This window comes from Colias croceus, chromosome 9, assembly GCF_905220415.1.
Source record: "Colias croceus chromosome 9, ilColCroc2.1".
Classification (NCBI taxonomy): Eukaryota; Metazoa; Arthropoda; class Insecta; order Lepidoptera; family Pieridae; genus Colias; species Colias croceus.
This window is the reverse complement of record NC_059545.1, coordinates 159,842-185,300: the sequence shown is the minus strand read 5'-3', so window position 1 is coordinate 185,300 and position 25,459 is coordinate 159,842. Positions and strand designations below refer to the sequence as shown.

Below are 25,459 nucleotides of genomic sequence, written 5' to 3'. Positions count from 1 at the left end.
TAAAGTGTTAAACTGAGGCAACTATATTTAAAAAAAAACGGTTTAATTTTCGAATAAAGGCTTCCAATTTTTAAATCTATATACCGTGATAATTATTTTGAATATATTATAAAAATATCACAGTTTTTGTTAATGTACTGAATAAAAAATGAACAAAATTATTGTGAAAAAGAACGCGACCATATTTTTATCTGCTTGACGTTGACGGTTGAAGTTTAAACCTTGACGTTTGTTTATCAGTATTTGTCCGTGGGGGTCGGAGTGAGGCTGTGTGGTTTTGGTTTAGTTTACTTTAATTTTTATCCTAATTTAGCAATATTACTTACTTTCCTGAATACCTCTGTTGAGTACAGACGCTCCAAACTATAAGTGCATAAAATCAGGGCACCTTTTTCTCAAAGTTTTAAAGAAATTTAATTTTAAAATGCAAGAAACCGTTACAAACTCAAATGAGAGGAAATCTCTGTTTTCTTCTTTTTTGGATGTCCTGGAGGCACGGGATAAACAAGCTCAGGCTGAAAGACAATTACAGGAAGAAAAATATCAACGACGAACTCAAAAAATATATGATTTTCACGGTAAAATATCTCTTTCTATTTTTGATATAACTTCGTTATCCGTTGTTGTTTACGTTTGAATAATTGACTTTAACAAAATATTTTACTAAATTAAATAGGTACTAATATTTTGATACCTGTTTTTCTACTTATTAAATTTATAAATTAATGTTTGGAGTCATAAAAATATGATATTGAAAAAATTAATAACAAGTGTTTTTGATTAAATTAATTAAAAGCAAATGTTTACACATGTGTTGGAATTAAATCAATAAAAATTAATTCACAATAAGTTTCTATAAGTAAATGAATTTGTTTCATACTGATTTCCAACTATATTACAGATTTTTGCTTAATTTTGAAATCCTGTATGTATGAAAGTGAAAGATATTATTTTTATATGAGTTTTTCAATATCAACTAAACAATTTTTTACATCCATAATTTAAAATAACTTACTTTTTAAATTAAAGGTCTCCCATCATCATTATAAGCCTATAATATCTTGCCACTGCAGATCTTCATATTATAGAGAATCTGATTTTATTAGATTCTTTAATATAATGAAGTATTTTATTAAATTAATGTATGTTGATAATAACTGTTGTACACTCCATATGCCAACCCAAGCTCTCTGATAAATACAAACATTTTAACTAGGCATGTAAATTATATTGCAACAGCTATTCCATACAACAGAAAAAATATTAACTCATTTTCCACTGTCAGTGCGGAGAGACGTTGCGTCTCTCTGTATACTGTACAGAATCTACTATGGGGAGTGCTCTGAGGAATTGTTCCACCTTTTACCAGCCGCACAGTTCCACCACCGGACCTCACGCCGTAAAAACCAGTTCCATCCGCATCATCTGGATGGTTGGCGCTCCACCACTGTCCGCTTCACCCGCAACTTCCTTCCGCGTACGGTGAAACTGTGGAACGATCTGCCACCTACGGTGTTCCCGAACAACTACGACATTGGGGCCTTCAAGAAAAGAGCGTATTTGTCCATTAAAGGCCGGCAAAGCACCTGTAACACTCCTTGTGTTACAAGTGTTTATGGGCGGTGGTGACCACTTAACATCAGGTGGCCCACCTGCTCCTTTGCTTGCTCTGACATAAAAAAAAAAAAAAAAAAAAAAATTTTCATATAGTATTCGTATAAGGGAAAGTTTATGAATAACTACAAAATTTTATGTAATAAATAAACTATTTAATAAATACACTAATTAATTATTTAAAATGGAATTTATTTATTTGATTAAGATTTATTCCAGGCAACCCGTTTTTACAATACATGTTGCAATGATCTTCTCAATTGATTGCACTATTAAACCAGGCTGTCACTTTGATTCAATCAAATCAAAGAATCATTGATGTTGCGTATTTTTAACTTAAAAAAGGAAGAGATTCTCAATTTGCTCGGTGTTTTTTTTTTGTATGATTCAAATAAAAACAATTTGGTTAAAATGAGTGGCATTGTTCTCAGAGTGTCAGCAGCTCAAAGCAGTATAATTAATTTGCTGCCCAGACTATAATGTATCTACACAGCTATTTGATAAACCTATTTGACATATTCTTTGTTTGCTTTGCTATTTGGTTACAATGAGTGTCATTGTGCACAGAGCGTCAGCAGCGCGAGGCCGCGGAGCTGAGGCGCTGCCTGGACTACGTGTCGACGCACGCGCACGTGCTGGAGAGCGTGCTGCGCGGCGGCGACGCAGTGCCGCTGTCGGCCGCGCTCGTGCGCCAGGCGGCCGCGCTGCAGCGCTGCATGGCGCAGTGCGTCGCCAACGCGGCGCGCATCCGCCGCCTGCTCACCGCCGCGCACCAGCCGCAGATGGACAACATGCTCGCCAAGATGGTGAGTACTTGAGGACCAGGCGTTAGCGCAAGCACACGCACACGTGCGCGCAAACACGCACACACATAAATACGCAACGCACGCAAATGGATGTGCGTACGCACTACGCAGAGACGCACACGCAGACGCACACACGCAGACGCACACACGCAGAACACACATTTACATCCTAAAGTAACAATAATTGCTGGCCGTTTATCGTATTATATTATAATATTATTTATAGAATAGAATAGAATTCACTTATTCGTGGTAAACAAGAAATACATACAAACAAATTTAAACGTTTCTTAGGTATGTAGGAACATAGAGATGCAAAATTGTTGTTTGCTAGGACTGAATCCCAGATAAAGACAAATTTAAAATACATTAGTTAATTATTTATTACAGAAAACATACAATAATTATAATTTATAATGTATGCAGATTTCATTAAACAAGTCCATAGAAAATATCACGTATGTAATATGCATTTTCTATCCCTAGACAGTGATCCATATTATACGTTCCTAGTTCTTATTCCTTCGAAGCCTTATGAAGTTATATCCAATCGGTCCTGCGGGATTCCTCATTTCCTTCGTACTAGGTTTCTACAATCGAACTCGCATATATTACGTCGTTGAAAACTTTACTTATTGGAATACTATTGTGGAAAATGTGTACAGGATTGTGAACTTACAATTTTTATCCTTGATTTAGTTAAAATTCTTTAGGATTCTGAAACAACTTATATTTTTTTTTATTTAAAAAATACACCGTACAGTAAAGACTTCATCTTAACCTTGTCTTTTATAGACAATGAATTATTTATCATGTATATCGCCCTATTATGCCTGGCTGCAATGCTCGTAATATATATAGGTACATATAGTAAAAACCTAAAACATTAAAATGCATTTCGTTGCCTTGACTCTCCCCTCTCTTCCTGTCATTGCATTCGCTCCCTCTAATTACAATTAATGACTGCTGTACATAACTAAATTGTAATTGTTTAACGTATGTAACAAGACCCATAGTCTATAGAGAATTTAAAAAGGTTAAATAAGATTTACTTGCTGAAATTGCAATAAATTTTAGGACTACATAAGTAAATTCTTGAAAAAGAAAATAGTTCCAAAACAATCCTTTGTATGAAAACAATAATAAGAGTTTGAATCTTTTGCATCGTAAAGTACGAATTAAAAGATTCAATGATTACTGATTACTAATCACAGAGCCAAGGTGCCAAGATTATTTTGCCTTTTTGGCACTAATAGTGAGTACTCCAATATAATTACACAAATAACTGTAATAACGACCAAGATACGACGATAACGTCTAAGTAAATATCACGGCACAATGCAATTGTAATTCCGATCGTGTTATCTTAAGTGAAACATATCGTAAGTAGAAAGCGATAAAATTAATATAAATTATAAACGACAGCGACAGCTGAGCGCATTTCACGCGAGACGTACATTTTAATGATATGCCGTGATGGACTTTCCCTCTTAATTGCAATAGGGGTGAAAATATGTCCGCTTGTAAATCACTACATAGGACAAAGTCGCTTTCTCTGTCCCTATATGTCCCTATGTCCCTTTGTATGCTTAAATCTTTAAAACTACGCAACGGATTTTGATGCGGTTTTTTTTAATAGATAGAGTGATTCAAGAGGAAGGTTTGAGTATATAATTTATTAGGTTTTAGACAAAGCGGGCGAAGCCGCGGGCGGTAAGCTAGTATGTTACAAGCGAATATGGTTCTGAATTTTTATATTACACAGCCATACCGTCATAAGACGATATAATTGCACAGAGTAGTTCTCCGCTCACCCGCAAGTTTTTAACTTTTTTGTCAAGGTGTACAAGTTAACACTATTTAATAAGAATAAGTGAATTGTAAAATTCTTTTGAAAATAAATGTCTCTAAACCTATTTAGACGCGTCTGGGTACGTTGTTATGTCGTTAATATACATCATGATGTTGTTAATAAGAATGATGCTCACGTAAACTTTATTGAGATGCATCGTAAATTATTCAACAGAATTATAATTCAGATTGTCATTCATCAATCAACTCATAGAATACGCGGTATTACGGATACAAAAACTAATTATATGCTATGCAAATATCCTGTTTGAAACAGGATATTTGCATCGTCTGGTTCTTGCATCGTCCTTCAAAGTCCCGAATAGTTTTAAGTAGCGTTTTGGGTTTCTAGATCCCCCTATCATTTAAATTAGGGGTCAGCAACCCTGTTCAATACATACGTATGACAAAATTCATCGAACGAAAAAGTAAAACACGAAACACGCAACTTTCTTGCAATTTTACTAAATATTGATAATTATAGCTGTCTCCTGGGTAAAACATTAATAAAAAAGCTATTACCAGAGGGCAATGTATCTGGATACATTATATTCAATTTGTTGCAAAACACAATGAACTTTTTACACACAAGCTACGTCTTTGTTGGCGCTAACACGACCGTTGTTTTTTCCATTCCACTTCCACGAATTTGAATGGGAATTCACAATTATTAAAACTTTTGATAAAAATACAAGACGTCTCGTAAATTATACTTAATTAATTAAATGTTAGCTTCATATTTAAAACTAATTGAATGTTTTGAAGTTTACAGAATTAGTTAATTATATTGTTTACAAACAAGTGGTATTAAAGTTAGTCACTCGTATAATTACTTCGTTTAGAACAGGTTCAGAGCTACTTTCTATTAAATTGAATTTTCCGGTATTCATTATAATTCAATACAAATAAACTATAAATACACATGTGCAATGATGTATATTGTGAAACGATGCAAATTAAAATAGAGCGGTATTATTGTAGTAAAATCATTTTTGGTTAACTCACATTAATTATGTTATCATTTGATCTACTTATAATGAAATAACTTTCGTATCTATTGTTTACAATTGCGCGTTAATCCATATATCTAAAATACCCACTAAATATTAACTTTCAAGTATAGACCGATACTTCTGTTATGGAAAGGTCGGGTTGTTATTATTTATAAGCCATCTATTCCGGATTAAATGTTATTCCTTTTTGTGAAGTTGAAATTGTTTTCTTGTTATCGATAAGTTGTTTTTTAGTGTCAATAATTTACGATGAACGATAGAGTCATGAAAGTGTTTTGGTTATATGAAGATAAAAACGGGCATAAATTAATACGTCATCATATCTACAACTAAACGTCGAAAATCAGTGCGTGAACATTACGCTTTCATCGTTGATATTTAATGTACAGGCAATAATAACAATTCGTTATGTTTTTATGACATCTAATAGACTCGTGTTACTTCACAACGCAAAAAGCCGAACAGTGGGAAATATTCACAATGCCTTGACAATGCGAGTGTTTAGGAAATCGTAGAGCTGTAGATTGCGCGGGTTTGCAAGCCGACTCTATGTAACAGGTTAGGATCATCAACATCTAGATATTTATCTAAAACGTAATTTTGTATTAAAATATGAAAGACAAACGAAAATAGCTTTCATAATGTTATTGTACAGGTACATAAACGAGCTTTTTGATTTTATCGTTTCATTAACTTATGCTTTCTAACTAATAAGCGCATGCTAAAAGAAACATAATTGTACTTGTATTAAATGTTTGTTTTACCATTTAACGTCTTTTCATAATTGACCACACATTCATACAGTTTAACTCCTTTAATTAGTGAGTACTCTATGTACGTAGGAAACGTATAATTATAATAATTATTCGCAAGCAATTAAACTGACTGAGTTGTTTTCCGAACTAACTTTTGGTTTTAATAAATTGAGTTGTTATTGCTAAACAATATATTGTTTTAACATGAAGTAATAAGTACCCGCGACGCTGATTTACACAGGGTCAGTAGACAAGTCAGTCGCGGCGCCGAATTTCGGCGCCACGACTGACTTTAACTGTTTACATAGACTTCAAGCCTCTATACTGACTTCAAATCTGTTTACACAGGGTTTTTTTCGGGTCAGCACTGATTTGCGTCGAATTTGTAGTCAGTTACTGACCCTGTGTAAATCACCACTTATATTAGGTACCTACCTAACTATTCAGTTTTTCTCGCATATATATTGCGACCTTTTTTCATTGTTACAATGCTCCTAATGTTGCATAGACTTCCTAGATAATCGTTCTAATAGCTCCCAAGATGATACCTAAGCTTTCGCCAAACATACCTCTGTAATGTACATGATCTTTCATTATTTACACGCATAGTTATCAAACACTAAGAGCCTGTAGCATTGAGAGCAACTATTCGCTGAAACTAGGCGACACATAATCTCGCATAGTTGCGGGGAGTAATTACTGCAGTCTAGATGGGCTATTCAGGCAACCTTCGTTAGCGAGTGTGCACTTTGTAACACGTCCACTCGACATTTTTTAGCAGGTTATTACTTGTTTTCCTGCTATTTTAATAGAGATTGTTGCCGACTTGCTGAAATACGTAGTTGTGTAAAGTTATTATTAATGTTTTTTTGTTTGTATAGAACGTAACAATTATTTGGTAATCTTTTATAAAAAGATATATCTGTTTTACTGGTACCAATACATGCCAATCTCGTCTTCTCACCGCAATTTCTTGCTTTGAAGCACTTGCTTTGATTAAAAATGTTAATATAATCCATACTAATATTATAAATGCGAAAGTAACTCTGTCTGTTTGTCTGTAACTCAATCACGCCTAAACTACTGAACCAATTTGCATGAAATTTGCTATGGAGATATTTTGATACCCGAGAAAGGACGTAGGCTACCTTATATGCGAAATATGTATCACGGGCGAAGCCGGGGCGGACCACTTGTAAGAAATATGATAATGATGCACTTACAAACATTAATTAAATAGATATACAGTAGTACTAATCATACGTACGATACTCGATAGTGCTCAAAATACCGGTTATAAAAAACCATAAATGAATTCACTGTAAGTATGTAATTATAATCCTGACAAAAAGATTTACGTAAATCTGTTAAAATAGACTACGATGTTGACCATTGAATAATTAATAATGTTTGTTCAACTCTTAGTTTCAAGGCAAACTATCCGTGAATCTCACACATGCCTGCCTCAATAGTTATGACGATTTCTCTAACAGTACTGTACACTAAAATCTCGATGAATATTGAATAGTATCAATAATACCGTCAGTTGATTAATGAACGTGCTAAGTGGTAGAGTGGTAGTGGGTCACTGTGTCGGGTCGCTGTCCAGCACGAGTCCCAGCCATGGTATTCGTAACCGTATGAGGAAAGTTGACAAAAGAAATATTATCGATACATTGAAAACAAGAAACAACTTTATTGAAACTGCTCATTTCATTAATGCACCTTGGTTAAATGAAAACAAAAGCTTTTTACATGTTTTTTAACAGTGATAAGTATTTAAAATGTTTGTCCACTATAAATTTCGTTACATGTATATCTAATTCTTCTTAAGGGCCCTTAGTAGGTGAACACGGCAAAATGGACTGTTTTCTATGAGCTATAATTGAAAATATTGAAGTTTTTTCACACTGGAATTTCTAATATGTATTACAGAACGTATGTGTGATGGGATGACTGTTTCCAAAACACGATTGGAAAAATTTTGCTCGATAAAAAAAAATCCTGAAGTTACTTCTAAAATATCATATAAATGCTCATTACAACCGTATTTTACGATAATAATTCGTATAAAATCACAAATACATAGGTATTTACCTTGTCGATTTCGTGACTGTTTTAGATTTTGAAAATACTAAATATTTTCATTCACTTTTTGATAAAAATGTGAATGGCGCTTACGATTTTTAGTTTCGAGCACGTTGATTCCATACTAAACGCGGACCCCCTCACCGCTTACCTCAGGCCCGAATAGCTGAATTTTCGCTGACCGCCTAACCCCCCTTAACGTATAACGTTTTGTATAAGTCAATTATTATGATATATTTTTTACCATCAAGTACAAATTTGAAACCGAAATTTATAATCACTACAAAAAACACCTACCTATGTGGTTTTTCCACGAAACACATTACCTATATGCCATATGCCGTTAATGTACATAAAAACGCTAAAGAATCTATGAGTGCTTATATACGCAAGTCAATAGGCAGGGTCCACACAGCGAGCATCCTCGCGAAGCAATGGCTACGCGAATCAGCTGGGACCTTACTCGACCAAGAAAAATGACATGACGCGTCATATTCACACATCTTGTTCGTCTGAACTAATCTTCACACTGACTTGATTCTTCGCGAGGCTGCTCGCTCTATGTGGATCCGCCTAATGGTTGCTTAGTATTTCCTGTCACATCTGAGAACTAATGCACTCAGCACAAATACGCGGAACGCTGCGTTTTTGTGCGCATGCGACAATTACACCTTAATGGAGGAAATGTACGCTTTCTCCGCGGGATAACCGGCTAATCGTACGCATATTATGTATTCAATTCAAATGTAACTTTTCTGTACTTTCACATGATGTCATTTATAGAGACGATTTTATGATAGCAGAAAATTAGCTCAAGCTCTTGGTACTTTGTAAGAAATGTAGTGCAATATGTTTCGCCTGTAAAATTTTATTTAAATGTTCTTATTACAAAGACACATCAATTTATATTATTTCATTTGCATATTATGTAACTATAACTTTATGTGTTATACTGTTACGATATAATTTATTCATTAAAACAATCTTCCGCTTTATTGAAATCTACAATTATGTATAAACATAGTTAAGTAACATTTATATTTTACATTATGAACGTAGCCTAAATTATAGCAAATAAGTATGTATTTAGCAACTAAAAAACACGTTTTCAGATATTCGCAATCAAGAGACAATACCACAGTCAAAATTTTAATAATGTCTGTTCTCTGTTAATTATTAGTAGGTTCTGTATCGATTATTCCGTGGCTAATAGCTATGTGTATTTTATATTTATAAATTTAGTCACTAGGCGCCATTAACACGTAAAATAAAAGGTAATCGCGGTCGTGTCGTGAACCCGAATTATTTAACGATCGCGTCAACATTGAGTGTCCGAGATCGGTTTACAGAAACAATGCGTAAAGCCATGTAAAGGTGATTAGCTGACACACTTACAGGCTACGGCGCGTGCCTTGTGGGTCTTGACGATATGTTGGCTACGATATATCGTGGGTACGACGGAAAAAGCGTTGACGATATTTTGGTAATTTGTGTTCTTCCCAAAAACTGAGGGAAAGCTCGTCGTTGTGATTGAAAAATCTTGAAACAAATATTGTTACAATTAAATGTTAAACGTTTTCAGATGTTGTTGTCGTTAGAAAATTTATCATAGAAATTTCTGCTTAGGTATATTTTAAACATAAAACCGTATTAATAATTAAAAGTTAATCTAGCAAGTTCTAGAATCAAGTTTCTAACATTCTTTAGAAGAGACTTCATTCCTGTAAAGTAAATATAATTAATCAGTTACTAGCAAACTTTTAAAGTTTACAGGTCGCTTGTTTTACTGAAAAAAGTGAGAACACGATACTGTATTATGAATAGATGCACATTTTACTTTATTATTATTTGACATGAACGTGAAGAAATAGAGCACGTAAGAATTATGTATGAGTGGCCTTATCGCATACTACTTACAAGTAGCATGATGCTGCCAATATATTTTGAGCATTGTAAATTGTAATAAATATCGGTTGAAAACAATCATAAGTAGTCTAAATGGGAATGGAAAATTTAATATTATATTTTTGACGTCATTTAACAGCAGCAAAAAATGTTTGAGGTAGGATAATGTTAAAAAATTCGAAGAAAATCCCATCCGCTATTTACTTAACTTTACTTCACTTGCTATTGATACGCACATCTCATTCATTGTTTAAAACTAGCAAGCGAGAGAGGGTTTGAACTTTGAATCTGTAAGCAAAGTCGTGATATAGCTAATGAGCAAATAAGCAATTACCATCCGCAAAGTGTAGCCTGTAGGGCTGCAAGTTTCGTGGCTTGTTGACCTCGGGTCCGTTAACCCGGCTCTATGATTACCGCCCCCGCTGACCTCTGCAATTTTTCACACTTGATCTTGTTATTGCTCACGTTCAGCTAACTATCCATCAAATCAGTTAGACTAACTACTGTGGCCAATCGCGGAGTTAATTCAGTGAGAACCGCATTTATTTGCGGGTAAGGGGATATTCAGGTAGTATTTGTGGTGTATAATGAAACGGAGTGTATGCTGCAATATATTTAGTCAATATTCAAATGATTTATCTTTCGTATGTAGTATGTATATCGGTGTTGTCCTATGTTATATCGTACGCTTGAACAATCCCCCCTTACATAAAATATCTCTCTGTCTACAGATTTGATGATTTGAGTACCAAAAATGTATTTTTTTCTACACTCAGAAGTCGTCGTTACATTTATTCAGTAGAATAAATGTAAATTAAGGTTGTACTTAAACGTATTATTTATTCTGCTTGCCAAAGTATAATGAGAAAACTTTTTATGAGTTACCATTACACCTTTTGAAGACGAGAGCAAATGCTGAATAATATAATTGGAAAAGCACTTAACATACTTTTTAAAATTATCAGCTTAAAAAGTTCATTCCTCTGCCATAGGTAATTTAAAATGATAATCATGAAGCAGAAAATTTTAATTCTGTGATAAATCAACAAAAATGTAAATAAATTAAATGCGTTACGATTCAATAACAAATAAGGAATACAATGAAACGAACCTGAACCCTGAAATTATTTACCTGAATGTTAAAAAAATATCAGGTATGGATCCTTATTTATTCTGAGAAATGAGAATTCGTGTCCAAACTCAGTACTGGGCCACTGCGTCCGCGTCATGATGAACGCAGATTAAGGCCGGCTTAATGATCAATTAAGAGATCGCGGAAAAGATTCAAATTTAAAAGCAAACAATGCAATGTTCGGAGAAGCGTTAAAGCTTGCGGTTGATTCAGAGCGTGGAGAAAGTGATGATATCATTTCCCGCGATTATCCACTTGCAGGCGTTTGTCCAGCTCATCGTGGGTAATGTCAGAACGTTTACCAAGATCATCCTAATTCGAAACATTACACGCGATAGGAAATTGATGAGTTAACTAGTTGGTGAATGTCACAAGATATGTGAGCTAGAATTAGATAAGATGTAGATTATAAAGATAAGCTTAGAGTTAAGATAAAAAGAAAGGCTTACCTATGCGTATTCGTAACCAGATCTTGACCTTCTGTTGCATACAATTTAATAAAAGGAAACAATGTACTCCATCTATGTTATGATGGAACAATTGGTCCCCATAAAAAATTAAAATCACCTTCGTCATCTGAATTAAATTTACGCAATAATGCGTGCTTGTTGTCCAATGTTTAAGGTCACCGGTCGGTTAACTCGAGCTTAATTGTAAAATAAAAGGCGTGTGAAACCGTGGATTCATGTGTCTTGTAACAAAGAGGTCGTAGGAAGTGAACGAAGCAAGGCCGGGACCCGAGGAGGCATTGTGTTCGTTGCCAACACTCGAGATACACATCGATTTTAGGTTATTGTTTTTCTGAAGAGCTTTTGACTAGTCATAGTTATTTCTATAGTGCATGATGTGTATAGTGCTTCATAGCAACTGCTTATTGCAACAGAGTGAAAATGTAATATTAGAATTTTTTGACTCTTCGGAAATTACGATACGACATGGAATAAGAAATGTTAAATTTATTTGTAATGCTTGGTAAAAAAACTTATCAGCTTTAAATAATGTGAACTAATCATTCCGAACCATTCAACTAAGAGTAGGTACCTACATAAATAACATTATCTGAATTTGTTCTACCTTAGTGCACAGTGCTATAAACCACATGGTTTCGACCCTTCATTCTACGTTTCCTGCACGGATGTATGCATGTGGTCGGCGCCAGACGTCGATGAAATCACATCGCAAACAATCAGCGAGGTGGTCGTGAGGTGGCCAATTGAGCCGGACAATTATCTTGTTAACGACCTCGAGACATGTCGCATAATTGCCGATCAGTGATCACGCCATGTCACCGCGAATATGTTGCTATAAAGATAATTAAGGGATCGAATTACTGAAGAAGTGTTCTGAATTTTACGTTAGAACGCTTAATAACAATTTAGGTTATGCGTTCTACGAATTGTAACCAAAATTATCCACTTGAAGGCTTCTCAAGTGTAGAAATGAATCAGCTTTGAATAAAACAACCCTTTATTTGTACTTAGGAAGGTAATTAAGGTTAATTTAAAGATTAAAACCGTCCAGTATAGTCTTCCACACTCGACCGGTGACTATTAATAATTATTATTAAGGATATGCGTGACAGAGAATGGCTTCTCTATATATAATACTGTATAATGATCAGGTAGACTAAAGGTAATCGGGAAATCGGCTCGCGGTGTGCTGAAGCCAGTGAAATGCGGGAGTAAACCTGAGTTGGGTCGATAGTCGATACACATATAGCACTGGACTTGACTAGGTACTATATTTTCGTAAGAAATGTTGTTAATTATGTGACAATAGTAAATAAAGGAAGAGCTGAACAGACTTACGAAATTTAAATATTTGGGGTATCATCTTTTTTTTACGTTTGCATTAGGAAAATCTCGGCACTGGTATTCAGAAGAAATGTCAACCCGTATTCCAAGCGGTTATTCGAATGTGTACCGTTTCATAGTTATTCGAATTAATATAACTATCATCTTCTTTTTCTTCAAATCTAAATATGTGTATGTTCTATGTATGATATAAATGACTACAGTCAATTTTAATTAAATCTAGCGTTTAATAAGGATCAGTCAAATCGTTATTGATATCTTGTTAAGTCTCGCCTGCCTTCATATGAGTATGTGTATCAAATAAAGTCGATGTCCGGCGGCTGGCTTCCGACTGCCGGCTCGCTCGTCTCGACGTCTAGTCTACACGATTTTAATATCATTCACTTTAATATACCTTGACGTGGATTCATTTTAGAGAAAGACGTTTTGTTGGAAACTGAAATTCACAATAGTTTGAAAATAAGTAAAATAAACAAAGTTCATTGTGCTAATAGTCTATAAGTGAAAATCATGTTCCAGTACTTGAACTGGCTGTACGTGAACAAGTTTTTACAATCTACGCATCTAGGACTTTGAACTTATAGGCTCGTTCCTCGCTGTGGAAAGTCACGCACAACTTAGTTTGCTTCTAAATTAAACTTCAGAAGTTTCACAACTCTATACAACAGTAATTAGGACTTCACTTCTAGGAGCCAGAATTAGCGGTTATCTAAAAGAAGTTAAGAACATTGACAGACAATAGTTGATAAATGGACAGTAGCCATTTCTTATCTAATCTAGAGATAGTGTTGAACTTTTGTAAATCATAGCACACGATACAATATGAAAGTGATATTAGATAACAGGCTTGTGCGATAATATCGAATGTCAGCACGTGACCGATTTACCTCAATACACGGCCCTAATCGGAGTCGGCAGACCATTGTCATTTGCCGATAATCTTTTAAACACTATTCAGCTGATAGGCTCCTATCGAATATTTTATATCTTATGTTACGGATACTTTGCAAAATAATTTTGCACGTACAACTTTCTTTTTTGTTTGCACTCCGCTCATTGTTACACTTGAATAGGTTTTGTTTGGTTGTGAATGTTTGTATTAAAACAATAACCCAGAGATGAAAAGCACACTGAAAACTTTCCGTTTCATAAGCTTTTGTTGGTGCGAAAATATTCCGTTGCTTAATAGCTACCGACATTTGAACACAGTAATCATGCAAATAAGATTGTTAATATTCTTGAAGAAATTTAAATAACCGCATGATAAAGCTTTGCCTTTGATATAACTCATCGTTTAATCATCAGTTATGTCAAGATTATCGGTAAAATGATTCTTGTGGAATTGAACCTATAAGGTTTTCAGAGTTTTGTAAAACTTATAGGTATACCGTATAATTCCTACGAAATAGTGTTTATCTCGTTACTTCCACTAGCGTATTAATTTTTTTTCTACGATACATGTCTTATTTTTTAGTTATATACCTAATTCCCGATATAGGCGTAAGGCTCTCAACACATGAACCAGTTCTACAAGGTCATGTTGCTGTGAGATATTTAGTTAAATAATTTGTTACTATGCCTACTTTTTATCACGAAATCGAAATTCCTATGATATTAATATATTACGTTGGTTATCAATTCGATAATTTACTGATTTATTGATGTCCATTTAAAATAGTCCATAGTTTTAAACATTTTAGCATTTTTAACGGACGATGGTGATTTTAACCTGTCAGCTCATCTGTAACAGTATGGCTTCGTTACTATTAATTTAGCATCAGGATTCGTAATAAACAACTTGATTATCAGGTAATAATAGGTATAGATAGATCAGGTACCTCACGACGCTTCAAATTGAATTTGGCGCCTGCCACGGCATATTTCATAGATATGAGCACGACTTATTTGAGACAGATTTTCAGTATTAATTCCGAACGTCCTTAACATAATATTCTTATTAAGTTTAAATATACACTTTATAAATTGTTCACCTTAAAAAAAACCTTTACTTACCAAGACATTTACAAATGTACCTGGGAATTTATATCTATATAATTACACGCAACGTATCGAAGTAATTACAAGACGGATAGATAGGTGTGGGTCTGGCCGGTCAGTGACCGGCGACAATCTATCATGTTGATTGGCGATAGCTTTGTAAACACGGCCGCTGCTGAGATTTCTTTGTGTCTTTGAGGATGAAGAAAAAATGTGGTACAAATACATGTCGATGGAATGGATTATTATTATAATCATAATTTTATTCGAAAAAGATAATAATCTCCCTTTTACGGCTGGCTTATAAGTGCCAGAAAAGCTTTTTGCGTGATCAAGCAAATATAAACTATAATTTAAATAAGATTTAAATCATCTTCAGTGTAGACGTTGTACGCACGTAGTATGCATAAATACGTGTAGACAGCGTCTCCAGTGAAGCGTTTAATACTTGAATTTTCTCGGACGGATGCCGGTGCATTTTCCAGTCTTTTAACACAACATCATGAAATTATATTGAGTCTGCATGAACCATCTTTGCTTAGCTATGCGTGAGAGAATCGTAGCTTGTTCGCATTTAATATACTTCATGTTTGACAATGCATATATTTATCGAGGTACCTAAAAGAACTTTGCTCCCGGAGTTTTGAGGAATATTAGTTGGGATTTTGGGGAGAATGACACGAGTAGTGAGCTCCGTGGATAAAGTGGCGTAAGCGACGTCGAGACGAGTCGAGAGCTGCTTTGTGTTTAGTGCTTACTTAGTGCCTAGCCGTCGAGTGGGATGAGGGATCCTACAGCGTCTTGACCGGCAAGCGATGAATAGCTCGCTTCGGTGCTTCACAGTATCTATGTGCAGATCTCTGAGATCTTTTACGTGCCAATATTCTAGAAGACTTTGTTTAGAATCTGACGTTTGGTACTGAAGTATATAAGAGGGTGTATCGTCACAGCATGTATTTGAAGTATGTTTTCATGGTTTGAATGCTACCGTCTACCGTATTACGACAATTTTAACTATAGAACCTGTATCGATCAAATTGTTTTTTTAGTTCAGAGATATGTTACAACTCGGAAGCGGATAACTGTCATTCAAAAAATTTCTTTTTTTCAGTATTTTATTACACCGGATCACATACGTGTTCTAGATTTTAGACAATAGTTGTACGTATTAATTACAGCATTGTGTTGTGTGTGTGTGTGTGTGTACCGCTAGCGACAGTTATCCTTTGTGGTGCCCGCGGACCGTGGTCCGTGACGGAAGTCGGGTTACCGCAATCATATCGCATGGGATTTACATGTTTCACTTTCTAATGTGCTATTAGGGTTGCCGGTCAATAATTACTTATGTAATGTTTCTAAAACGAAATATTGATATGCACCTAGCTCATACAATACTCTGTATCATCAATTAAGTGTCGAATTGACTGCATTACAATATTATCTATCATTTATTTTCCCTACGTTAACATTAAAATTTTCATGAGCCCAACATGCTCTTCCTATTTCTCGCTTTTCCTCGTTTGCGTGACAGTAAATTTTATACAGAATTTTTCAATGGAAAAAATAAAAGTGGCGCTAGTGTGTATCGAAAATTCGTGATTAATATACATTAAGGGCTTTGAACTGATTTTCTACATAATACAATACTATGAGCTTTGTTATCCAGTACTTTGATCCCTTATCTGATATCCAATCTCCAGTGTAATTATTCAATATAATTGTGTTAATCCTTAAATCTCTTTAAAACAATATGTGTTTACTTTATTGCGTCTTTGGAAACAATTCTTAAATAAAGTTTATTCTAAAAAAAATTATCCGGAAAGTATGGCTCTACTAACTTCCAATCAACATTCCGTTTTAAATTTTGAGCTTTATTTAATTATTTTACGTCTATGATAAATTGAAAACAATCGAATTTAAGAATACTTTTAAAGCGGTGGCAGCCCTACTAGATCTATTGTTGGCGTTAATCTCAGTGAAAGCGCACGCGCAGGACCCCGACCGCCCAGTCGCGTGTGCGGTGTGGGTGACCCGACGAGTGCGGTTATACTTTTGTTCTTTTTGCATTTTCATATTATATTTTTGAAAAGCTTTCTTATAATAAAAAACCAAACTTACATATAATAAAATAAATTAATTTACATTTATTATTGACTTCTGAAAAATCAGAGCTACTCTAATGATTAAATTTAAATCCTTCCACAAGAGGCTTTTCATATGACTAATCTTTAGTTTAGCGTTGTTTCAATTCCGTGTCTACAACTCTACAATGTGCACACGCATGATTAACTCGTCAAAATTATTAATGTTTGCTTTCTACTCGGTCTTTGTAACTTAATAACAAAACGACGTAGATTTAAAATATTGTAATCAAATTTGCCAAATGACGAGGATATAAGTCAAGTCTTCCGTTCCAATAGCACAATAACATATATTCACATGTCTCGATAACTTATCGCGGATCCGAAACATTAGTCTGTTTGTGATATCGTTATTCGTTTATCTGATACAGAACTCGAGGGTGTCCCCAATGCCTAATTTAATATTGCAATCTTATCGCAAATTCGCTGTTACCTGCGGTAAATAACGTTTGCTATTTGAATAGTATTTGTTTTAACATAGATCTAAGACCCTTTGATAATATATTATTCTGTTTCTACGTATGTTAAAATATGTATATTTTCTCATTCTGTTTTCTAATAAAATATTCAACAACTTCACAGTGATTGTCTGACAAATAACGTGAGCATTGAATATTAGGAGCGCGGATTAAAATTTTCGTTATAAACGCAAATAATTATAAATTAAAAAGGGAAAAGGATCATCCCACGGCTTTGGTGAATTTAATATTTCTTGTATTGAAAAAGTGATAACTGCGTTAAAAACAACCGACTTCAAACTTGCACTTGCAAAAATGCCCATAAAATAAAAACTACTGGGCCTATCCGAATAAAATTTTTATGGGACCAATTCGACACCATCCCGCATCGAACAAAAAAAGAATCACGTAAATCGGTTCAGAAACCTCGGAGTAATCGGTGTACATACATAAAAAAAAACATACCGGCCGAATTGATAACCTCCTCCTTTTTTTGAAGTCGGTTAAAAAAATGCTTTGTTTTACTTTTATAAAATTAGCAATTATTGTTTCTGATAATTTACCTGCCACAAAAAAATGGGCTTACGTTATCGTAATTCACATTTCCAAAAGCTTGGTAAATCTATGGACAAAATAGCAATCATCGTTATTCGATATTGAATCCCCAACCCAGGATTACGAAAACATTGAACAAACAAAAACATCCTTTGCATAATTCGAACATTTATACGCAAAGGAGATGGCGTCTCATTATTTCGGCGTCATTGAGTTGGCAAGTCGGTGTGAGGTTAATTAATAATAATTAATTAGTGATTTCGGTCACCTACACCGGCGGCCTCAGATGATCTCAGATCTCTGTACTATTTACGCCGACGCTAAATTAATTCAATTTCCTCACAAAACATTATCAAAGCGACCCGCCGCATCCTACCAACCCACTTTCTTTGAACGACTATGGTAATGGAACATTAAATTTATCTTTGTGTAAAATTTCTTCTCTTCAATAGAGACGCGCAGTGAATTCATTTTCAAATGTATACCTTACGCTTAAGTATATATACATTTAAGAAATCTTTTTAAAATCACGCTAGGCTTATAGTAATTGAATTCATGAACGTCCCAATATCCAATTTACTTAGTTCAAGAAGCATTAGCAAAGCACAGATTTTCCCATACGAATTACATACAAGTTACTTATCAGTAAACAAGTATTCCCCTTGATAATTTATAATTTCCTAACAAACTCCTACTTTCTAGTAATATAGCAACATTAGAAGTACAAGCAAGTCCGTTATGTGGTAGGTGATAGGTCAAAGGATAGCGGGCTGGGATCGCGCGGCAGTGTAAGTAACGCGGCGCGCGCTAGTCCTTAACCTTGCGCCGACGACTGACCCAATTCAGAGGAGGGTACGGCCACGAATATAGCGGGAACTATTTGCCTAGATATTATTCGATTAAAAAAAAATTCTAAAGCTTTTGAATGTATTAGTAGAACACTTCCTTCATGTCTAGACATTTATGACGATACGCAGGTCGCTTTTTTTAATAAGTAAAAGTTACAATTGCTGAAGTGGAATTATTGCTAACTTAACTTTTAAAAACTTTTAAATCTTATATTCAGAAAAATAAATTGCAGTAACTAGTATACGTTACGCTGTATACTTTGAAATAGATTATATCATTCTAAACATTCTGCTATGTTCTTAACCACTGTATTTCAGTGGTAATTTCAAAATGTTAAAAAGACTGCCCAATATGTTATATGTATGAGGAATCGCTTCTTTCTTAGCTCCAAGTCGTAGCCAGCGTTGCAAGGAGCTGACATTGATCCCCTTTCCTCGGAGCTGAGTAGCTTTACATCTTCTAGCGAATAGAGCCTTTGACCTACATATCATGTTTATGTTATGTATCTCTTTACAAAAGTGTATTCTTTGTTTACTTTTGAAAACTTTCACATTATTAGCTGAAAGATAATAAAATAGTTATAGGCTTCAGAGTCGCTTACTTCTTTCCCTAAACATAACAAAAATCACAAGAAACGTTTCTGTAATAACTAGCTAATTTTCATTCATTGTAGCTGAGCGAAGCACGTGTCACATGCCTAATTGGGAGATGTTATAAGTTGTAGAGGAATGCTGGGCAAGATCAAGGTTACGTAACAAAGGCGGGATTATATTATGGAACAGTACGATATCAGCTTCATTCTTTCCTTTATCTGGATATCTGATTTTTATTAAATGGCATCTTTCTTTTATACCTTTATCTTATTTCTGGAATCTTTATCTCCTTTCATGAGACTCTCATGGAAGATTCTGGGCGTACACCGATAGACGATTCCATGGATGTCGAGTACGGCTGTTATAAAAATTTTCGTCTATGAATCTATTATTGAAGCGTGTATCAGAGTTATTATTAGTGCATGGCGTCAGCAAATTATCGCTCGCCATACGTTAGGTGGCGGGCGAAGGAAGGACTCATTGAATCCACTAATTCGATCACACACACCGTGTGACATCGCACGACATGTGCCATTGAGATTTATATCCACAGAGGAAATCATTAAGGCACGCCGCACGGGTCTAGAAGTAATTGCAAGCATAGTAAACGTAAAGAATGCAAGGAAACATCATATTATAATACCATCACATATCAGCAAAACGTAGATCTCACGAGTATTTCCGGAATCTTAGTAGATAATGGAAAAGAACTTTATTGAGGAATATATATATGTAATTATAATTGCCTACTAACATAAAAATTTAATATATTTTATTATGAATGCAATCTAACTGAAAAGCAATATTTTATAAACCCACCTTTCATGTAAATAAGGTAGGCAAGATGTAAGAAATAAAATACACGTCCTAAATCTAGGCAGGTTCCCTTGAGGTCTATCTGTTACATTATGTAAGCCGGGCGCCTATAGGGTTACACTCTGCATGCTAAACATTTCTACGGTACGATCACGTTTTTCCTACATATTTACGGAACAATTGTCTGTAGTAAATGTTTCATGACTGAAACATTATCCGACTAGATTACCTCTGATGGGTTAGTTTTTAAATAAATTAAAATCATGGACCATGGTGCATGGTGCATGTAATGAAATACATATAGGTACATAATTGTCACAACATACTTCGTATCGTCAGTATCTTCTACTAAGAACCTAGTTTTAATCCCTCCCGACCTTTTCGTACCGTATCCAAAAATAACGATAAAACATAGCGATAAATGTGAAGGGTATGGGTCAGTGCGCGCCCGTGACCGTCACCACTATTTATATTTTGTACGCAAATTATGCGTGCCCCAGATACTACCTTAAAGCACAGAATACATAATAGTAGCTAAACGCTACAGAACGGACACTCTCCGCCTCCCGCCAAAATTAAACACTTACCTCACCCCGCACGATCAGACATAAAATGGTCCATATTTTTCTACAGGGACGATACGCAACGAAGATTGACAACATTAATCAAATTGACTTAAAGTAATTTTATTATTTTGGATTTGTGATTATCGCTTTTCGTAGAAAATGGTTAGATATTGTGCTGTTTACGGATGTATTTCATCAGAAAAACGCGAATTTTTTTTTACGCTAGTCAAAAATGTGCCAACCATAAAGCGTTAACACACACATTTGCAGTCTCTACAGTGTGACTGTCAAAACGATAATTTTGTATGGAGTGTCCGGGGTGTGCTTAAAGGGCACTTTGATCATTAAAAAGTGGGACTAGATAAAGGCCAAAGATAACTATTATGCAATTTGAATGAGGACACTAAACCCTTAATGCTTAGGGAAAGCTCATGAGTATAGTGCTGACTTCACGGCTTATCTTTCTTCAGGAAGTAGGTACATCTTAATATTTTATTTTCTGGCACAAAATTTAAAAAAAAATTGCATTGTAGATAATTTCATAAAAATAGATATTTGAAAAAGATTTCCGACCGGTGCGGTGTAGTGTGACAATAGATCACTGTAACGATAATGTTACTCTCACCACATGTGATATCAACTGTCTCACAATGTCGGTAACTTATACAAATGGCACTAAATCCGAATAAAACATTCATTACTCAACATAAAGAAAGTCTTTTTCCTATACTTTCCGAACTCTCAACCAACAAAGTATTCCTAAAAACGGTTAATTCACAAATCATACGCTACGTTAAATTATGTACTTCTATGAGTTCGAGTTGTAAATAAACAAAATGAAACTCCGATACGTCTAAAATAGTGTGTTAACCATAATTACTATAGTTGTCAGAGTAACATAGTCATAAACGGGTAGTGCAAATCTGAACACATCCAGTTGCCAGGCGGCAGCGCGATGTCATGTTTTATTTCGGGAGCCGCGGAGTCTGACGCGAGCGGTTCCCTACTGTCTCGCTACACGCGCGCTAATCACTTTTACAATGAACCCATTGATTGAGTGTTACTACGTGTAGCCGAAACGAGCGAGAGATTAACTAATAAGCGAGATAAAAATCACTAGTTTATCCGTCGTCTTCAGAGTTTTAGGATCGTGAGATAATACTGATCTTCCTCTATTCGTTACTGATTGGTATAACATGCGTATGTTTGATGTAAATAAACCTGACAATAAAGGGTGTGCTTCGGCTGCGATCAGCTCATGACCTAATCATCCATTGTTTTTGTTTTAGGCAGTCTAGTCACGGCTGATTCGCGTTAGCAGTCTTGTTCTAGCCCATGTCCTGCGTCACGGTCCACATGCCGCAAACAATGTGCTGCTAAAGCTGGTATACAAATAGGACGTGACGATCATTTCTGGTGACGTTGACACCGACCCATACAATGGGTGATTTACGGCGGCTTCGGACACAAGTGCACGATTTGATGCTTCCCAGAACACTGGTCAATGGCTGTTTGTTTCCATTCGATTAGATTGTCAATTAAGCTTATCTGAAGATGGCTTCTGGTATACCGATACAATATTTATGTAAATGAGATTATATTTAAATGGATGTTTGAATTCTTTATGGTTTTACAAGATCTATGCATTAGTAAAACACGATTTCTGCCTGGATAATAAGAGTATCATATTTCGAGAATTTTAGAGTTGGTTGGTTTTCCATATTATATACTGAGGCAAACCGTCACTCAATTGCGTTCAAAGAGTCTATAGAATTTTGCAAAGTTTTACACATAACTACCATAGAACATGTTTGCAGGAAGCCGAGCTAAGCACGTGGACGGCGTTCCTGCAGCGCGCGGTGGATGCCACTTATAACACCGAGGTGGTCATCGACAACCTGCACAATATGATTGGTGCGTATCATCCCTAATTAGTTATTTTATCTTGATGACAAAATTAAAGTAACAAGTTAATCGTTTTTTTGGTCGGAAGCGTTATGACGTTTCCGGTGAATAAGTATGTAGCAGAAATGATGAAGCTCTGAATTTTGTTTTTCAATTTATTAAATTGTAATTCATTATGAACTGTACTTTCCGTATTAAATAAAAGGGTATTCATTGCTTTAGATAACAATATAATACATAGAGCCTTATACTAAAGTGACTTAAATAATTGGAAAAGTTACCACATACAATAAAGTGTAAGCAGCACGATTTATTCAATAATACATAAAATGTTGAAGGTAAAAATATTGTTTTTTATTATACCAACCATCGATACAGGTTATTTGTTGTCGGTTACGATTTCGGTCACGCAATTTTCAGCGTAGTACCGCAGTGGGCGACCGCACAATAAACAAAAACATACAACCACCTTTCGCTCTCTGATTCCGGAATACGCATAAAATTTGTTTTTCGAAACTTTTAACATGCTAATAAAATAAAAATGAACACGTTTGCGGATGTCATAATTCACTTTGAAATTTCTGTTAAATACTGATGTATGTTTTTTAATCGTAGCTGAGCAGCGTCGCTGCGTCCGCGAAGTGTCATCTAGTAGTGTGTTCACATCGCTGTGCGGAGCGAGCGAAGCGGCGGGCGCGGGGGAGGGTGTCGCGGGGGAAGAGGATGCCGGGGCCGGGGATGGAGAGCGGGAGGGTGGGGTGACGTCCCCGCGGTCGCCGGTGGAGCGGCGGCTGGCGGCGGCGTGCAGCACGCCCATCGCGCGCGACTAGCGGCGCTCGCTCGCGGCGCTGTGCTGCCGCCAAGTACCGCCAGTACCGCCAGTACCGCCAGTACCGCCAGTACCGCCCGCACCGCCCGCGCCCGCGCGCCCCACCCGCCACTCTCTAACCGCCGCCGCTCGTCAATATAAACGCTCCTCGATCCAAAACTATCCCCAGATACAGTGTTCGACTCGAATGTTGCGCGATATAAATACGTTGTCGCGGCACGTCCGGCGAATAAACCGCGGTGTGAAAATTCAAGGGCGGCCATTTTATTTTATAGTCGAGTGATGGACGTCAATATGTTGCATAATGTACGAAATTATCGATCTATATTGTGCCGGTGCCAAATCGCCGGCCGAGTCGATCGGTGGGCTCGGATGATGTTAATTACGGCGGTTTACATTTATATTGTATTGTATTAATAAAATTGCTCTATTTCGATGTATATAACACTTTGTTCGATTTTGAATGTATTAAATTTTGTATGTAGTGTATTTTAACAGTAATATAAAAACGTAAGCAGGAAAGACGTGGGTATTGTTGTGAACGACGCAACCGTCTTAAGGAAGACAAATCGATCGCGGGACACGTGTGTTTGAGTCGTGATGAAAAATGATAACTTGAATAAGAAAAATATTTATTCGTATCTATAAGCTTAAAGCTTACACCATTCAATAATAAATATTTCGTTTTCTTTTATATTCGAAAATATTAAAAAATGAACAAGAAATATAATCGATTTGTTTCCTTAAGACGGCGGAAGGTACGCGGTGTGACTACTGCCTTATCGTGTGTTCAATTCGCGCAAACTGCCGAATCTATTGTATCTATAATCTTATGCATTTATTTTATAAATAACTTAATGGTAGGCTCTACATATTTTACAAAAAATATGTATTGAAATGGTTACTTATATGTATTTCTAGTTTATATCAAAAGGATATTTATATGTTTGTCCAAATTGTAATCCACTGAACTCTGTATAAAATATTTGGGTCAATTATAAAGTGCATCGTAAAATATGTAGTGCCTTCATACTTAAAGCCTTATTTTATGTATCGCTTAAGGACTGAGATCTGTACTCGTATAGTAAGTAGTTTATTTAGTATATAATTGTTGTGTTCGCTTCTTTACATAGTCTTACTCGTTACTCGCGAGTTATATCACGTAATGCGCGTTTTTTGATATCTTTACAAATTCTAGTGTGGACTCGTCGAGTTTTTGAATAAACATAGGTTTACAGTATTAATAAGCAATAACTCAAATATGTGTGTTATTATACACAGTGCACAGTGGAATATGTATTGTATGATTTCTTGACATGTTAAAAATATATTGATACTAGCTTTCCGCCCGCGGCTTCACCCGCGTTTTTAAAGGAAACCCGCATAGTTCTGACTACTGTCGTGGGATATTTGTTCGATGATCACAATATTTTGATAATTTATTAATTCTGTTTTATACAACCAAGCTAGTAAAGAACTTATAATAAAGTCCTAACTGAAAGAATATTCCAGTTGTACATAAAAATAAGTAATTCAACTCGAAAGAATTTGCATTTGCATTCTCAAAGACAATAATAACATGATAAATACCTACACTAATAATGTGTTCTATCACAACATTGACTATATGAATCTCTCCCAACTACATACTACTACTGCAACATGCATTATATCTCACACAAGTTCATTGTTCAATCGGAATGTCTTGCAAGTTTTTTTATCAAACCTAAACATTTATTTATTCAATTAGACTTATAATTCTAGAAGCACT

General features: G+C 35.4%; 1 protein-coding gene across 1 annotated transcript; it reads left to right on the top strand.

Moving 5' to 3' along the window:
* The first annotated feature begins 258 nt into the window (after positions 1–258).
* On the top strand, positions 259–23,842 carry LOC123694609. The gene is made up of 4 exons (XM_045640090.1): positions 259–578; positions 2,182–2,420; positions 22,772–22,868; positions 23,475–23,842. Exons 1-4 carry the CDS (start codon positions 425–427, stop codon positions 23,687–23,689), a joined length of 705 nt encoding a protein of 234 aa, XP_045496046.1. The 5' UTR covers positions 259–424; the 3' UTR covers positions 23,690–23,842.
* Positions 23,843–25,459: the final 1,617 nt, after the last annotated feature.

Coding starts and splice junctions, on each gene's coding strand:
- LOC123694609 (XM_045640090.1), top strand. CDS start 425: ATGCAAGAAACCGTTACAAACTCAAATGAGAGGAAATCTCTGTTTTCT. Junction 579..2,181: donor AAAAATATATGATTTTCACG/GTAAAATATCTC, acceptor CATTGTGCACAG/AGCGTCAGCAGCGCGAGGCC. Junction 2,421..22,771: donor ACAACATGCTCGCCAAGATG/GTGAGTACTTGA, acceptor ACATGTTTGCAG/GAAGCCGAGCTAAGCACGTG.